Source organism: Camelus bactrianus, chromosome 13 (assembly GCF_048773025.1).
Source record: "Camelus bactrianus isolate YW-2024 breed Bactrian camel chromosome 13, ASM4877302v1, whole genome shotgun sequence".
NCBI lineage: Eukaryota > Metazoa > Chordata > Mammalia > Artiodactyla > Camelidae > Camelus > Camelus bactrianus.
In genome coordinates, this window is record NC_133551.1 from 66,311,936 (window position 1) to 66,325,610 (window position 13,675).

General features: G+C 40.7%; 1 protein-coding gene across 1 annotated transcript in view; it reads right to left on the reverse strand.

Moving 5' to 3' along the window:
• MICOS10 (mitochondrial contact site and cristae organizing system subunit 10) overlaps positions 1–12,058 on the reverse strand; it is a 28,688-nt gene extending 16,630 nt beyond the window's left edge. The window contains exon 1 of the mRNA XM_010957446.3: positions 11,906–12,058. Coding sequence (XP_010955748.1) covers positions 11,906–11,969 — 64 coding nt within the window. The 5' untranslated portion in view covers positions 11,970–12,058. The remainder of the gene's footprint in view (positions 1–11,905) is intronic.
• Between the last annotated feature and the right edge of the window lie 1,617 nt (positions 12,059–13,675).

Here is a 13,675-nt window from a genome sequence, read left to right on the forward strand (position 1 = left end):
TATACCTAGGCATGAAATTGCTCTGTCATAAGGTGTACATAGTTAGCTTTTGAAGATTCCTCCAGTTTCCCATTCCAACGTGGTTACACAGATTCATACTCTCACAAGCCGAGTCTGAGTGTTTTGGTTGCTTATATCCTCACCAACACTGGGTATATTTCATCTTTTTGGTTTTAAACAACTTTTGAGATACAATTTATGTAGAATAAACTGCACCCATTTAAAGTGCACAATTCAATGAGTTTGGAAGATGTATATGCCTGTGAAACCAACACCACAATCAAGAAACAGAATACTGCTATCAGCTCCAAGTTTCCCTGTGCCTCTCTCAGCAGTCCACCCTTCTCTCCACCCTTTGCCCCAGGCAACCACTTAGATAAGTCTGGAGATGCTGGCTATCTACTTTGTCATTACAGATTGGTTTGTATTTTCTAGAATTTTATATATAAATGGAATCATATATAGTCTTTTGTGCCTAATTTCTTTCACTCAACATAATGATTTTGAAATGTATACATGTTGTTGTATGTATCAACAGTTTGTTCCTTTTTATTACTGAACAGTCTATTATATGGGTAAGTCCACACTTGTTTATCCATTCACCTTTTGATGGACATCTGGGTTCTTTCCAGTTTGGGGACATAATGAATAAAGCTGCTATAAACACTCATATACAAAAGACTTTCTGTGAACATATGTTTTCATTTCTCTTGGGTAAACAAATACCTGGAGGAGAATGAGTAGACGGTATGTTTAACTTTGTAAGAAACTACCAAATTGTTTTACAAAATGGTTGCACCATTACACATTCCCATCAACAATGTATAAGAATTCTAGTTGCTCCAAATTCTAGTCAACCCTTAGCGTCATCTGTCTTTTAAATTATTTTAATAGGTGTCTATCTGCATTTCCCCAGTACCTATTTATGTTGAACACTTTTTCATGTGCTTATTTGCCATTACTTAACTGCTTTTGTGAAGAATCTTTTCAAACATTTTACTAATTTTCTTAAATGAATTGCTTGTCTTCTTAAGATTAAATTGAAGAATTCTTTATTTATTCTGGAAACAAGTCCTTCATCAGATATATGTATCGCAAATATTCTCTCCCAATCTGTGGCTTGCCTTTTTATTCTCTTAATGGTGTCTTTCAAAGAGCAAGTTTTAAATTTTGATCAAATCTAGTACAGCAATTTTTTTCTTTGTGATTTTGCCTTTCGTGACCTAAGAAGTCTTTTTGAACTCAAAGTCACAAAGATTTTTTTCTATGTTTTCTTTTAGAGATTTTATAGTTTTAGCTTTTACATGTAGGTCTGTGATCCTTTTGAGTTCATTTTTATGCATGATAGTGAAGTTCATTTTTTTCTCTATATTTTCCTGTTATTCTAGCACAATTTGCTGAAAATATTTTCCTTTCTCCATTAAAATGCCTTGGCATCTTTGTCAAAAATGAACTGACCAGGGAGAGGGAAATAGCTCAGTAGTAGACTATATGCTTAGCATGCACGAGGTCCTGGGTTCAATCCCCAGTACCTCTATTTAAAAGAAAAAAAGAACTAAAAATGATTTGATCATATATTTATGGGTTTATTTCTAGACACTAGCCCATTCCACTGTTCTGTACGTGTATCCGTACTCCGATACCACACTGTCTTGTTTACTGTAGCTTTACAGTAAGCCTTGAAATCAGGGAATGTTAGTCTTTCAACAGTGTTTTTCTTTTTTAAAAAAATTGCTTTGGCAATTCTGGATTGTTTACATTTTCATGTAGATTTTAAAATGAACTTCTCAATTTCTATAAGTATCTTTGAGCATTATTTTTCTTGCTGGAAAAGCAAATAATATAAACTTCCTCACTGAATTGCTAGGAGAGTAAAAAGGGGATAATATATTAGTGTGCCAAACACGGTGGCACATAACAGGCATTCAATTAATGTTAGCTTCCTCTCTGTTTCTCTCTCTTGGCCTTTAAATATAAACAGGATCCAATCTAGCAATGCCCTAACATTTCACTAGTGGGTCAATGGCCGTGGTAAAAACATTACCACACCAAACAACTTTTATAAGTCAATATTTGTATTTTTACTTGGATTCAATACTGAGATGCACTTGCCAGACAAAGCAATTCAGCATATTTACTAATAAACTGTTTCAGGCCACATTTTAGGAAAGCATAAAACCACAGCCAGAACAAAAATTCAAATGTTTTCAAGTTCCATATAGTGCTTAATTACATTATTCTACAATACTAACAAAAAATTTTCCTCTAGCAAGATCACAATGTTCCATTATTCACACTGCTGCTGCAAATGGAAAAAGCATTTTTGCTCCCAAACATTGTTTAGAAATACATATAAAAAAATATGGCTACTAATTCAACAATTAACATGTACTAATTTGAAACCTAGTCCTATAAACAACCAAAAGCCTTTGAAGTATTTTAGTTTAGCCTAATTGACATCAATCCATGAAATGGAGAGGCTACCAAAAGGCAATTTTTGGTAAGCCAACAATACTTTGTGGTAGCCCACATTTATGAGATGAACTGATACTTAAAGAAAAACAATAATTTGCTTTCTTTTTCCATAACTATTCAATGGCCTCTCTCAGTACAGTATTTTTTTTAACACTAAAATGGTCTTAAACAAACAATTTAACTACACTTAATTGATTATCGGATGAATACACAAAACCTGCTGGTTAATTCCAAGGCAGGTCAGCTGCTAAATCATTTACTGTCCTACTTTCTTAGCAAGGAAGGAACAAGGCCCAATCCTTTCTTTTCATGAAGATGAATGCATGGCAAAGTAAGAAGACTTTCACCTCTGCTGACTGAGCTGTATATAACTAGTGACAAATCTCAAGACATAACAGAAATTAATAAACTACAAAATGCTACTTGGGCTCCCCTCCTGCCTCTCCTAATTGTCAACCGCAACTCCATTCTCCATTTACGTAGGCTTGATGTCACCCCTGATGACTCCTGCTCATAAGCCTGCATTTTAAGTTCTGTAAATATCACCGCTGTACTGTCACCATTACCTCCGCCTCCAATGCACTCCTTCTGCTCCCATCTTAGTTCTGGTTTCCTCTAATCTGATCATTTCACCTTTGGCATGACTTTGCCATAATATACTAACCCGTATCCTGCCCTCATTTTGGCCCTTTCCTATTCATTCTCCTCATGCTACTTCAGCGACCTTTCTGAAATGAGACACTGAACTATGTCACTCTTCTGCTTAACATTCAGTGTTTTTTCTCAATGCTACACAAAGAGCTGCCATACAATCCAGCCATTCCACTCTCAGGTAAATACTCAAGAGAAATGAAAACATGTGTCCACATAAAAAACTTGTGTACTTGGTCATAGCAGCATTATTCATAACAGCCAAAAAGTGTAAACAACCTAAATGTCCATCAACTAATAAACTGATAAACAAAATGTGGTATATCCATACCACAGAATATTATTTGCTAACCTAAATACCCCAAAGCCATCTATAGATTCAGTGCAATCCCTATCAAAATCCTGACATTTTCTGCAGAAATAGAAAATCCATCCTAAAATTCATGTGGAATCTCAAGAGACGCCGAAAAGCCAAAATAATCTTGAAAAAGAACAAACCAGGAGACACATTTCCTGATTTCAAAACTTACTATAAAACTACAGTAATCAAAACAGTGTAGTACTGGCACAAAGATAGACATTTAGACTAATGTAATAGAGAGCCCAGAAATAAACCCTTACATGTACAAACAGATGATTTTTGACAAGGGTGCCAAGACCATTCAGTGGGGAAAGGACAGTCTTTTCAACAAATGGTCCTGGGAAAACTGGATATCCACCTGCAAAAAATGAAACTGGTCTGACACCATGTACAAAAATTAACTCAATATGGAGCAAAAACCTGTAAGACTATAAAACAGAGAAAACATAGAGCAAAAGCAACACAACACTGGGTTTGGCAATGATTTCTTGGATATGAAATAACAGAAAACATATATATTGGTCTCTGCCTCTAGTTCCTGGCATAGAGCCCATAAACCCCCTAGAATTTCCTGAGAGATAGGCGTGCCTTTTGCTCTAATGAGGCAACTCTTGTGGGCTCCTGGATAGCTTCAGGATGGGGGCTGATCACCAGAAAGACCAAGCCACGCTTGGAATTTTCAGCCCCATCCTTTATCCCTCAAGAAGGGAGAGAGGGGTAAGCTGAGTTAATGCTTAATCATGCCTTCATGATGAAGCTTCCATAAAAACCCCAAAAGTACAGGGTTCTGAGAGTTTCCAGGTTGATGAACACATCTTCATGCCAGGAGGGTGATGTACCCCAACTCCACAGAAATAGAAGCTCCTGTGCCTGGGATCCTTCAGGACCTCACCTAATGTCTCTCTTCATATGGCTGTTCATTCATATTCTTTAGTATCCCTGGGAATAAACTGGTCATCTAGTAATAAACCATTTTCCACAGTTCTGTGAACCATGCTAACAAATTACTGAACCCTGGGAGGGAATCACACGAACCTCTGATTCATGGCTAGTCAGTCAGAAGTACAGGTGACATCTGGACTTGTGATTGGCGTCCAAAGTGAGAGTCTCATGGGACTAAGACCCTAACCCATAGGGTCTGTGCTACTTCCAGTCAATGTCAGAATTAAACTGAGTTACAGAACACCCAGCTGGTGTCAGAGAATAGCTCAGTGTGGAAAACCCACATATCCGATATCAGAAATACTGTGAGTGTGAGACTAGAAGAAAAACAGGGAGGTTTTTGCTGTTCAGACATCAAAGGCACAGTCAACAAAAGAAAAAATTGACAAACTGGACATTATGAAAAATTTTAAATTTTGTGCATCAAAAGATAACAGCAGAGTAAAAAGCATTCCACATACACGAGAAAATATTTGCAAACCATATCTGAAAAGGGATTAATAACCAGAATATACAGAGAAATCCTAAATGCAAGAACAAAAACAATTCAAAGATAGACAAAGGACCTAAACTAACAAGGAGGAGAAAAAAACAAGTGTTGGGGAAGACGTGAAGAAACCAGGACTCTAGCATAGTGTTGGTAGGAATGTAAAATGGTACAGCTGCTGTGGAAAACAATATGGCAGATCCTCAAAAAATTCAAAATAGAATTACCATATGATACAGTAATTCCACTTCTGGGTATACAGCCAAAAGAACTCAAAACATGGTCTCCAGGAAATAGCTGTAGAACCACGTTCATAGCAGCATTATTCACAACAGTAAAATGCAGAAGCAACCCAACTGTCCAGCAACAGGTGAATGAATAAGCAATGTATGTACGTATGTATAAATACACACACACGGTGGAATATTGTTCAGCCTTAAAAAGGAAGGAGATTCTGACATAAGCTACAACAAGAATGAACCTTGAGGACATTATGCAAAGTGAAATAAGCCAATCTCAAAAAGACAAATACTGTACAAATCTACTTATATGAGGTACTTAAGAGTAGTCAAAAATCACAGAGACAGAAAGCAGAGTGGTGATTGCCAGGGGCTGGGAGGATAGGGGCAGGAATGGGGAGTTATTATTAAATGGGTAAAGAGTTTCAATTTTACAAGATGAAGAGTCATGGAGATAGATGATGGTAATGACTGCACAATATAAACAGATGTATGATCAGGCCACCCAAGATGGCTGTTCTCTTGCTCTCTGTACATCCCCTGCTGGACCAGCGCCTGCTTCACCTTCACCCTACTCACACGACTGACCTTCCTACATACTTGCCCTCTAAGCAGCTAGTGACTGTTCTAACTTTCAGATCAGAACATCTCCACCATGACAGCTTATCAAAGGGGGCGGTGAGGAGTGTACCCCTTTGCTAGTTTCCCTGGTAACTGATGAGCCAACCTGACGTAAATTCCCTCTATAACTAGCAACACCCTACCCCCGACCCCACTGCTGTGCAAAGACTGCCAACCCTCACATCGCTGGGGTGTCCCTCCAGGACCTCACTTCAGACATGCAAGATCCCCCTGTTCATTAAACCACTGACATGTCTTGCTGGCTCCAGGCTCCTTCTTCAGTCTCGAGGATGGGTAAGTTCAGGGCTTGCAGGCCTGCGTGGTGCAGCCCAACAACATACTTAACACCACTTGACAGTACACTTAAGAATGGCTAAGATGGTAAATTGTGTTATATGTATTTTATCTTAATAAAAAAAATTGGGGGGAAAATGGGGGAAATACCCCACAAGACTATGAGGATTAAATGAAATAATGCATATGAAATGAAACATGCTTATTTAGCACAGTGTCTAGACATGGTATGTGCCCAATAAATGGTAGCGATTATCGTCATTCCCCGAAGAAGCCAAAGTCTCTCTCGTCTGGAACACTGCCTGGACAATGTCTGAAGCCTGAAGTGCAGACTTCCACCCGGTCCACCTACTAAACACCCACATATTCTCTAAGACTAAACTCCAATGTCACCACCTCCTTCATATTGCTCAAGAAGGTAAGCCCCTCAAGGGCAGGGCCAGTGCCTATTCATCTGTGTACCACACCAGGGATTAACGCCTGGTATTAAATTGTTTGGAGACGTATACATTAATGATTACTATTACATATATAACCTGGAATATTGATTGTCAGGCTTCCAAACCACCCGCAATAGCTGAGATCAGAGCAAATGTGTCTATTACTTTAACTTATGACTGTAATCCTTCATTTACATGCCTGCATCTAGTATTTATGAAGTACAGTGTACTGACCACTCTACAAAGATTGGCTCATTTTATCCTTACTTGTAACAACTACCATTTTATAGTTGAGGAAACTGAGGCACAGGAGAGGTACTTACATTTATTTCTAATGCAAAAACACAGGGAAAAGGCATGTGAATGTTACCACAGTCAACTGAGTGGAATACATTCTAAGGGCTGCTTAAAAATGTTCATGGCTTGCATTTTCCCTTGTGCTTAATACACGTGGCTTGCAAGGACAGCCTTTTTCAGGAAAGTTATCACAGCCTTGGGCAACCCCTCCCCGACCATGACATCTCCTTCCCCTCTTTCAGATTTCCTGGACAATTCATGGATTATGAAGACTAGATACTCTTTACTCTGGTCTTGCAGCGGAAGTAAAATGTGGGGGAAGAGGGACACGGCCTATTTTACAATTTTTCAGGTCACATTAAGGATTCCCAAGGCCTCCACAGGAATCCACAGACTACCGGAATCAGATTTTCCTCAAAGCCTCCTCCAGCAAATCTGCAAATCTGGGGCCCTGGTCTCTGTCACAGAGACATCAACTTGGTCACGAGGTCACAGTGAGCCAGCGCAGAGCTTCTGCTTTCAAGAGTGGGTTGTAACACAACACTGAGGGCAGTGACAGTGCTTCCATGACCTACACTTGCAGGGCTTAGAAATTCTTAAATTGCAGGGAAGCATCTCCCTAAGTCTCATAGTTCTGTGATTTTCTCATCTCCTATAATCTTATTTTCCCTGGAAAACAGAAAATCAAAGTAACCTCCCATTTAGTCCAGAGTGACAAGTACCAGGTGAGGGCATTAGCTCTGTTCGGGAACTATTAAGACACCTATGTTGACAAGATACTATGCCTTCTTTTCTCATTAGCAAGAAAATGTGTCTTATTCATGTGGGTACGCACAAGACTAACTAGTCAGCATGTACATGCAAAATAAATGGCACAGCCCTTGAACTGAGTGGGAAAGAAATCCAGAGCATTCAGTAAATGAAAAAACTTAAAACATAAATTCATAAAATTAGCAAAAACCATTAATGATGCATTCACATAAAACTAACGGAAGATGCTATTAATAAAATGTAATATTCTTCACTCCTTTTTAATTTCCTGCAATAAGGCTTTGGCACTACCACTTAAACCAACATCACCCTCTACTTGTTTAAATAAAAAAGTACTCTCTCATTTATGTTTCTTGGTTGACTACTCTCAAACATTTCTTTACTACTTCATTGAGATTACTAACAATAATTTACATTCCCAGATGAAACTGAAAGTTGGTAAAAGTTCCAAGAATCCAAGGGCACATGATCAAATGTGTCAACTGGCAGAAATGCACAGGAAATCTACTTTAATTGACTTCTTAAATTTAAATGCTAATTCATTCAGTTAATAAACACACTGGATAGCAAATATGGACAGAGGACAGAGTCTACAAAATTCTCAGCAATCCGTGTCACTCACTCAACAATAATTATTGTATGCCTCCTCTATGCCAGGGGCTGCGGTCAACAGAGAACAGTCTCCGGTTCTCATGAAGTTTACGTTCTACGGAGGAGGGACAATCAGGTAAAGAAACAAACTGCAAATTCCAGATGGTAATATGTGCTATTAAGAAAAATGAGTGATGTGATGGAGACTAAATAGGATACCTAGGATCTTCTTAAATGCTAACAAGGTTATTTTTTTTTTTAAGACTTTAACATCAAACCTTATGTATGAACTAGGCAATGCATACGAATGGCAGCGGCAGGAATGAGAATAGAAGCCAAAGAGAAGGATGAAAATGTGAGGAGGAAAAGGAAAAGAAAGGAACAAGGACTTAAAGAAGAGAGAAACAGATGTGTGACGAACAATGGCCTGTTGTGCCTATTACAGGGCGGTGTGTGTTTTGATTCATAGGATCAGTACATCAGATCAAACCATATTAGAAACCTTCTATCCTACATACTCCTATTACATACAAATAAATAGATCGCTTCAGAGGAAGAGATCATTGAAGAACATTTTTTTTTAAAGAACTAGTCCCTAAAGTACATGCTTGTGAGACCTCTCTAACACAGCTGTACAATATTGAGGCTAAATACAAGTGATTAAAATAGTCATTTTTCAGCAAACCAGTGGGAAAAGAATAAAAACACTTAGGTATAAGGCAGCCAAACAGAGAAATGCTCACAAAGGGAGCTGTCCATTCACCTTGACTTCCCTTCAGTCTCTGTCAAGCCAGAAAATATGAAATTATCACTATACAGCTGAAAGCCTGCCTTGGCCCTTCTTCCCTGCCTGCATTGTCTCCAAAATCTGTATCTATCCTACAGCAGGTGGCCATTCCCTGAGTCTCCATCTCCATTCTGAAGTACCAGAAAAGCAAGTAGCCAAAGAGGTTTGAAGAGTTCAATACACTCGCTGCCTATAGGAATAAGAACTAACACATGACAGAACAGTGTTCATCCCATAGTCTCAAATACCTTAGGCAAAAGTCTCCTAAAATTACACATCCATGCTTCATTCCCCTAAGTCCATTAATAAAGGGGCAACCTCCTCAAAATCTGAACTCAGTTTCTCTCTCAAAATTAAAAATCTCTTCTCAACTTCATTATCATTCTCAAATGCAACCATGTAAGCAGAAAATTATGAGCTTTTTTCTCAATATAGTCTCTCCTGCACCTCATATAATCAGTTACTAAGTCTTATATGTAACTTAGTGTAAATGAGGTTCACATGCACCCCTCCTGCTTTACTTCCAAATGCTGATCAATGACATCACCACTTAACCAAGTTGTAACCTTGGAGTCATCTTCATTAAGAAATTAAATGAGACTGTGAGCCAGTTGGAGAGAAGATAAAGAAAACAGCATTTACTGAATTCCTACTATGTACTTGGCCTGCTCTGGCCTAGGAGGTGGGTATTACTATCTCCATTTTATAAACGGAGGAAAAAGTTTGAAGTTTCTCAAAATTTTCTGGTTCCTTTCTGGTCTAACAGTCCAGACTTAGCACTTCACATTCACAGTACTGTTAGCCTCCTCTACTTCTAACTTGTTCTGTTAAAACACTGCCAGAACAATCATACCAAAATTCCATTTATATCACATCAGTTCCCTGTTGAGGGCAGTGAAATGCCTCCTGCTTCTCTTTTTGCCCACTGACTGACCCAGGGCTCAATATGTATTTATTGCCTAAAACCATCCCATGATTCCCCACCAGTCCAGGCGTAATGAACCCTGGGAGCAAAAAGTAACAGATTTTTAAGACAGAGGTGCTGAATATGCAGAACGCATGTGAAAGTCAAAGGCAATTCAAAAGCTTTCAAGATAAAGTAGACTCTCTCTAAAATATTTCACAATTCTGACTCCACCCAAACCAGCCTTCTGTAGGGAGTAGGATGCACTAAAATTACAGCGGGGGTTCTAGCCCCAGCTCCTCCAGTTCTAGCCACTTAACCTCTCGGTGCTTCAATTTCCTCCTCCATAGAAGTTCAACCAGCCTCTGCTCAAATGCTTCCACTCTTCCCCACTACCCAAGTCCAAGTCATTGTCCAAAGCATAGCTGAAGGCCTATTTTCCTCGCAAACTTACTGGATGACCTCAATTCATCACTCCACTTACTTGATTTATAATAATAGCTCTAGAGCAAAAAGAGTCCGAATCACTCGTTTTACTTTTATCTGTAATCACACATCACTGTGTATGCCCCGCCCACCCATGTCCCACTCGTGAATGACACTGACACTACTCACTGCCTTAGGTGACCATCAGCAGCACAATATTAATATCAACAATTATTACTACCACCATTTACTGAATACCTAGTAAGTGCCAGGCACTGTGCAAGTATATTGTGTATTTTTCTATCCTTCAGTCTTCATAATCCTTTTAGGTAAATCTGTATCCGCATTTCATAGTTAAGGAAGTCTCTACACAAACTCATTTAATCCACCCAACAACTCTGTGAGATAGTAATAATTATTATTGCCAATTCACAAATAAGGAAACAGGCACAGAGAGGTTAAATAACTTGCCCCAAATCACACAGCTGGTAAGTGGTAAATTCAAGGATGAAGAGGTAGCTGTGATAAGTTAATTAATTTATTGACTCATTCTCAACAATTTTTCCTAAGCACTCTTCTGAGGGATGAGGATACAGCAGTGAATAAACCATGGAGCTTACAATATTCTTTCTTTTCCAATACCTTCATTCAAAGGCACAATCCTAAATCCTCTTAAATACGCTTAAGATTTCCATACAAAAATATCAAATTTAGATAATAAAAATTAGTACCGAAGAAAAAGCATGGGACTTGAAGCAAGAAAATCTGGGTTAAATTGCCAACTTTGCCTTTTATTAGACCCTGAACAACCCCTTCACTGGACTCTGAAGACCTGTATGAGATAAAGTATTAAGTTGCAAACCTAGCTCAGTGTCTGGCACTCAGTATGCACTCAGTAAATGAGTTTCCCTCTTTCCCTCTCCCCTCCACGCAGTGACTTCATAATTTGTGTCGTCAGTGAGCACATGTTAAAAGGCTACGCGGAGTTATACTAAGGGCTGAAAAGTGACCAATCAACCTCTTACTTTTGCAAGGCAATTCTCATTCCAGGTTCACCATCACTATGTCTCGGATTTCAGGCCCCAGACTTCTCTGATGTCGATAAATCAGGTTACAAGTCGGGAATGACAGCAACTCACGTGAAGGCCTGGCAATACTTAAAAAATGCTCCCGATGACCTTCTTGAGAAGGCACTTTTGATACAGCTGGGGAGGATTGTGGCCTCTTGCCCAGGCTGCACGCTCCGTGCGGGAGATGTGACACCAGGGAAGAGAATCTTAAGCTTCTGGCACAAGGCTGTGTCCTGCATACGGTTTTAACTCGCAGAGCTCCGCAACCGTCCTGCCACCTGCCAACTCGACCCCCACCTCTTCGGGGATGCAACCCCACCTCTTCGATCTCGGGCGGCCGCCCAGGCTCCTCAGGCCCGAGTCCCCCGCCACCCGAGTGACCTCCCGCCCGGGCTTGGGCAGCTCGCCCTGGCCTGAGGGGCTGGAACAGGCCGGACGGCCTGACCTCTCACAGGGCCTCCACCGGCCCGCAGGCCCTCCTGGTCAGCGGAGCCCTGAGCCGGCTGTTTGACTCCGGGCGGGGCCTGCCAGGGACAAGGAGCCTCTTACCTAGCTTCACGACCGCATCCGCCAAGCACCGGTCCCACTTCCTGCCGAGCTCTGAATCCGACATGTTCCCCACCCGCAGCTCCAGCTTTCCCGACGGTCGTGCCCCGCGCTCAGACCCCAGGCAAGTCTCGCGAGAGCCAGCCGCGATTCCCGGGCCCGGAAGGCCGGCGCCGGCACGCCAGATCTCGCGAGGTGATCTGACTGCTTCCGTACTTTACGGGTTTTTTTTTCAGTTGGTCGTCAAGGTGACGGGTTGCCTGGAGGCCTGAGGTGACCCTGACCTTGGAGCCGCGCCTACCAAAGGGTTGAGAGACTGACCGGTTTCCTAGGCGGCTTCCCTGTCTGGATGGACCTTCCACGGCACCACCTTCCAGTGTTGGCCTTGGAAATTCCCAGGGCAAGTGAGGGCGCAGCGCTTGATTCACTCATTCATTTACTTACCTTGACTTTCTCCTCCTTCATTCACTCATTTATTGCAGTGCAACTCCTGCCTTCACCATTACAACAGAAATTGCTCTGGCAAAGGTCACCTATTGCCAAATCAAATGGACGCTTTTTGACCTCTGTCCAGCATTGGACACAACTGCTCTCTCTTTCCTGATCCTCCTTGGCTCCGCCTTCTCTTTGTTCATTTGATTCCCAGGACACTGGTCTTTCCTAGTTCTCCTCCTCTGACTCTTCTTTTTAGGTGTCCTCCCTGGGCTGTTTTTTCTCTGCCAGCTGCTTAGAGTGTTCCTCTTTACATACTCTCCCTGAGTGATTGCAGACATTGCCAAAATCTATCTCCAGATCAAGCGTCTACCTCAAGCTTCCGATGATTCAGCCTCTTTGCTGGTGTCGTTGATTTTAGGTTTCCCTCCCCGTTTCCATCCTCCGTCCTACCAGCAAATACAAATTTGACCACATTATTCCTTTCATTAGAAGCTGTCAATGACTTCCATTCATCTACTGGCTATATCCAAGCTTCAATGAGTTCATCCCAGGAAGTAATAGACTTTAGAGCCCCCCTTCATCCACTAATAGAGCTTAAAAACGCCCTCCATCTTCTATTTACAGGATCTCGCCTGCCCCATAGGATTCTCTACGTTGTATGGAAACATATCTTTATAGATGTTAGTATCTGGCAGTTAAACCAGAAGTTCATTAAAGGCTTGAGCTGCCCCTTCTTCATCTGCACCCATTCTCTATGAAGTATTTGTTGAACTGAATCGAATTCATTCACCCATTTATGTATTCATTTATTCTTGACATCTTTAACAGCAGAGCTGCTATACTGGTCCTTGCTCTGACAGAACACCTTCCTTAAGGAAGCCTTCTTCCACCCTTCTTGCAGCTTTCATCTGGGCTATATACCAGACTGTTGTAATTGTTTGCCTGTCTCTTGGATGTGACTGTGAGCTCCTTGAGAATGGGGGCTGTGCCATTCCTGTATCCCTGATGACTAGCAGAGAGCTTGGCAAATACTGGATTCTCAATAAATGCTTTTTGAATTGATGTAAGTAAGAAAGAATATGTAAATGATTAACTGATTGAATTAGCAAGAGAAACAGTCTGTTCTTGGAGAACTTTATAGTGCAGCATTTGTGTTGAAAAACAGAAGGAAAATTAACCTCACTAAATACCCGTGATGTATCACAAATACCACCAGGCGCCTCATATAATTTCATTTATCCTCACAGCGGGTTGAGATTAGTGTCTTCATTTTCACAGATTTGGAAACTGAGTCTCAGAGCCATTAAGTAATGTGGAAGATGCACAAGCCTCTGCATT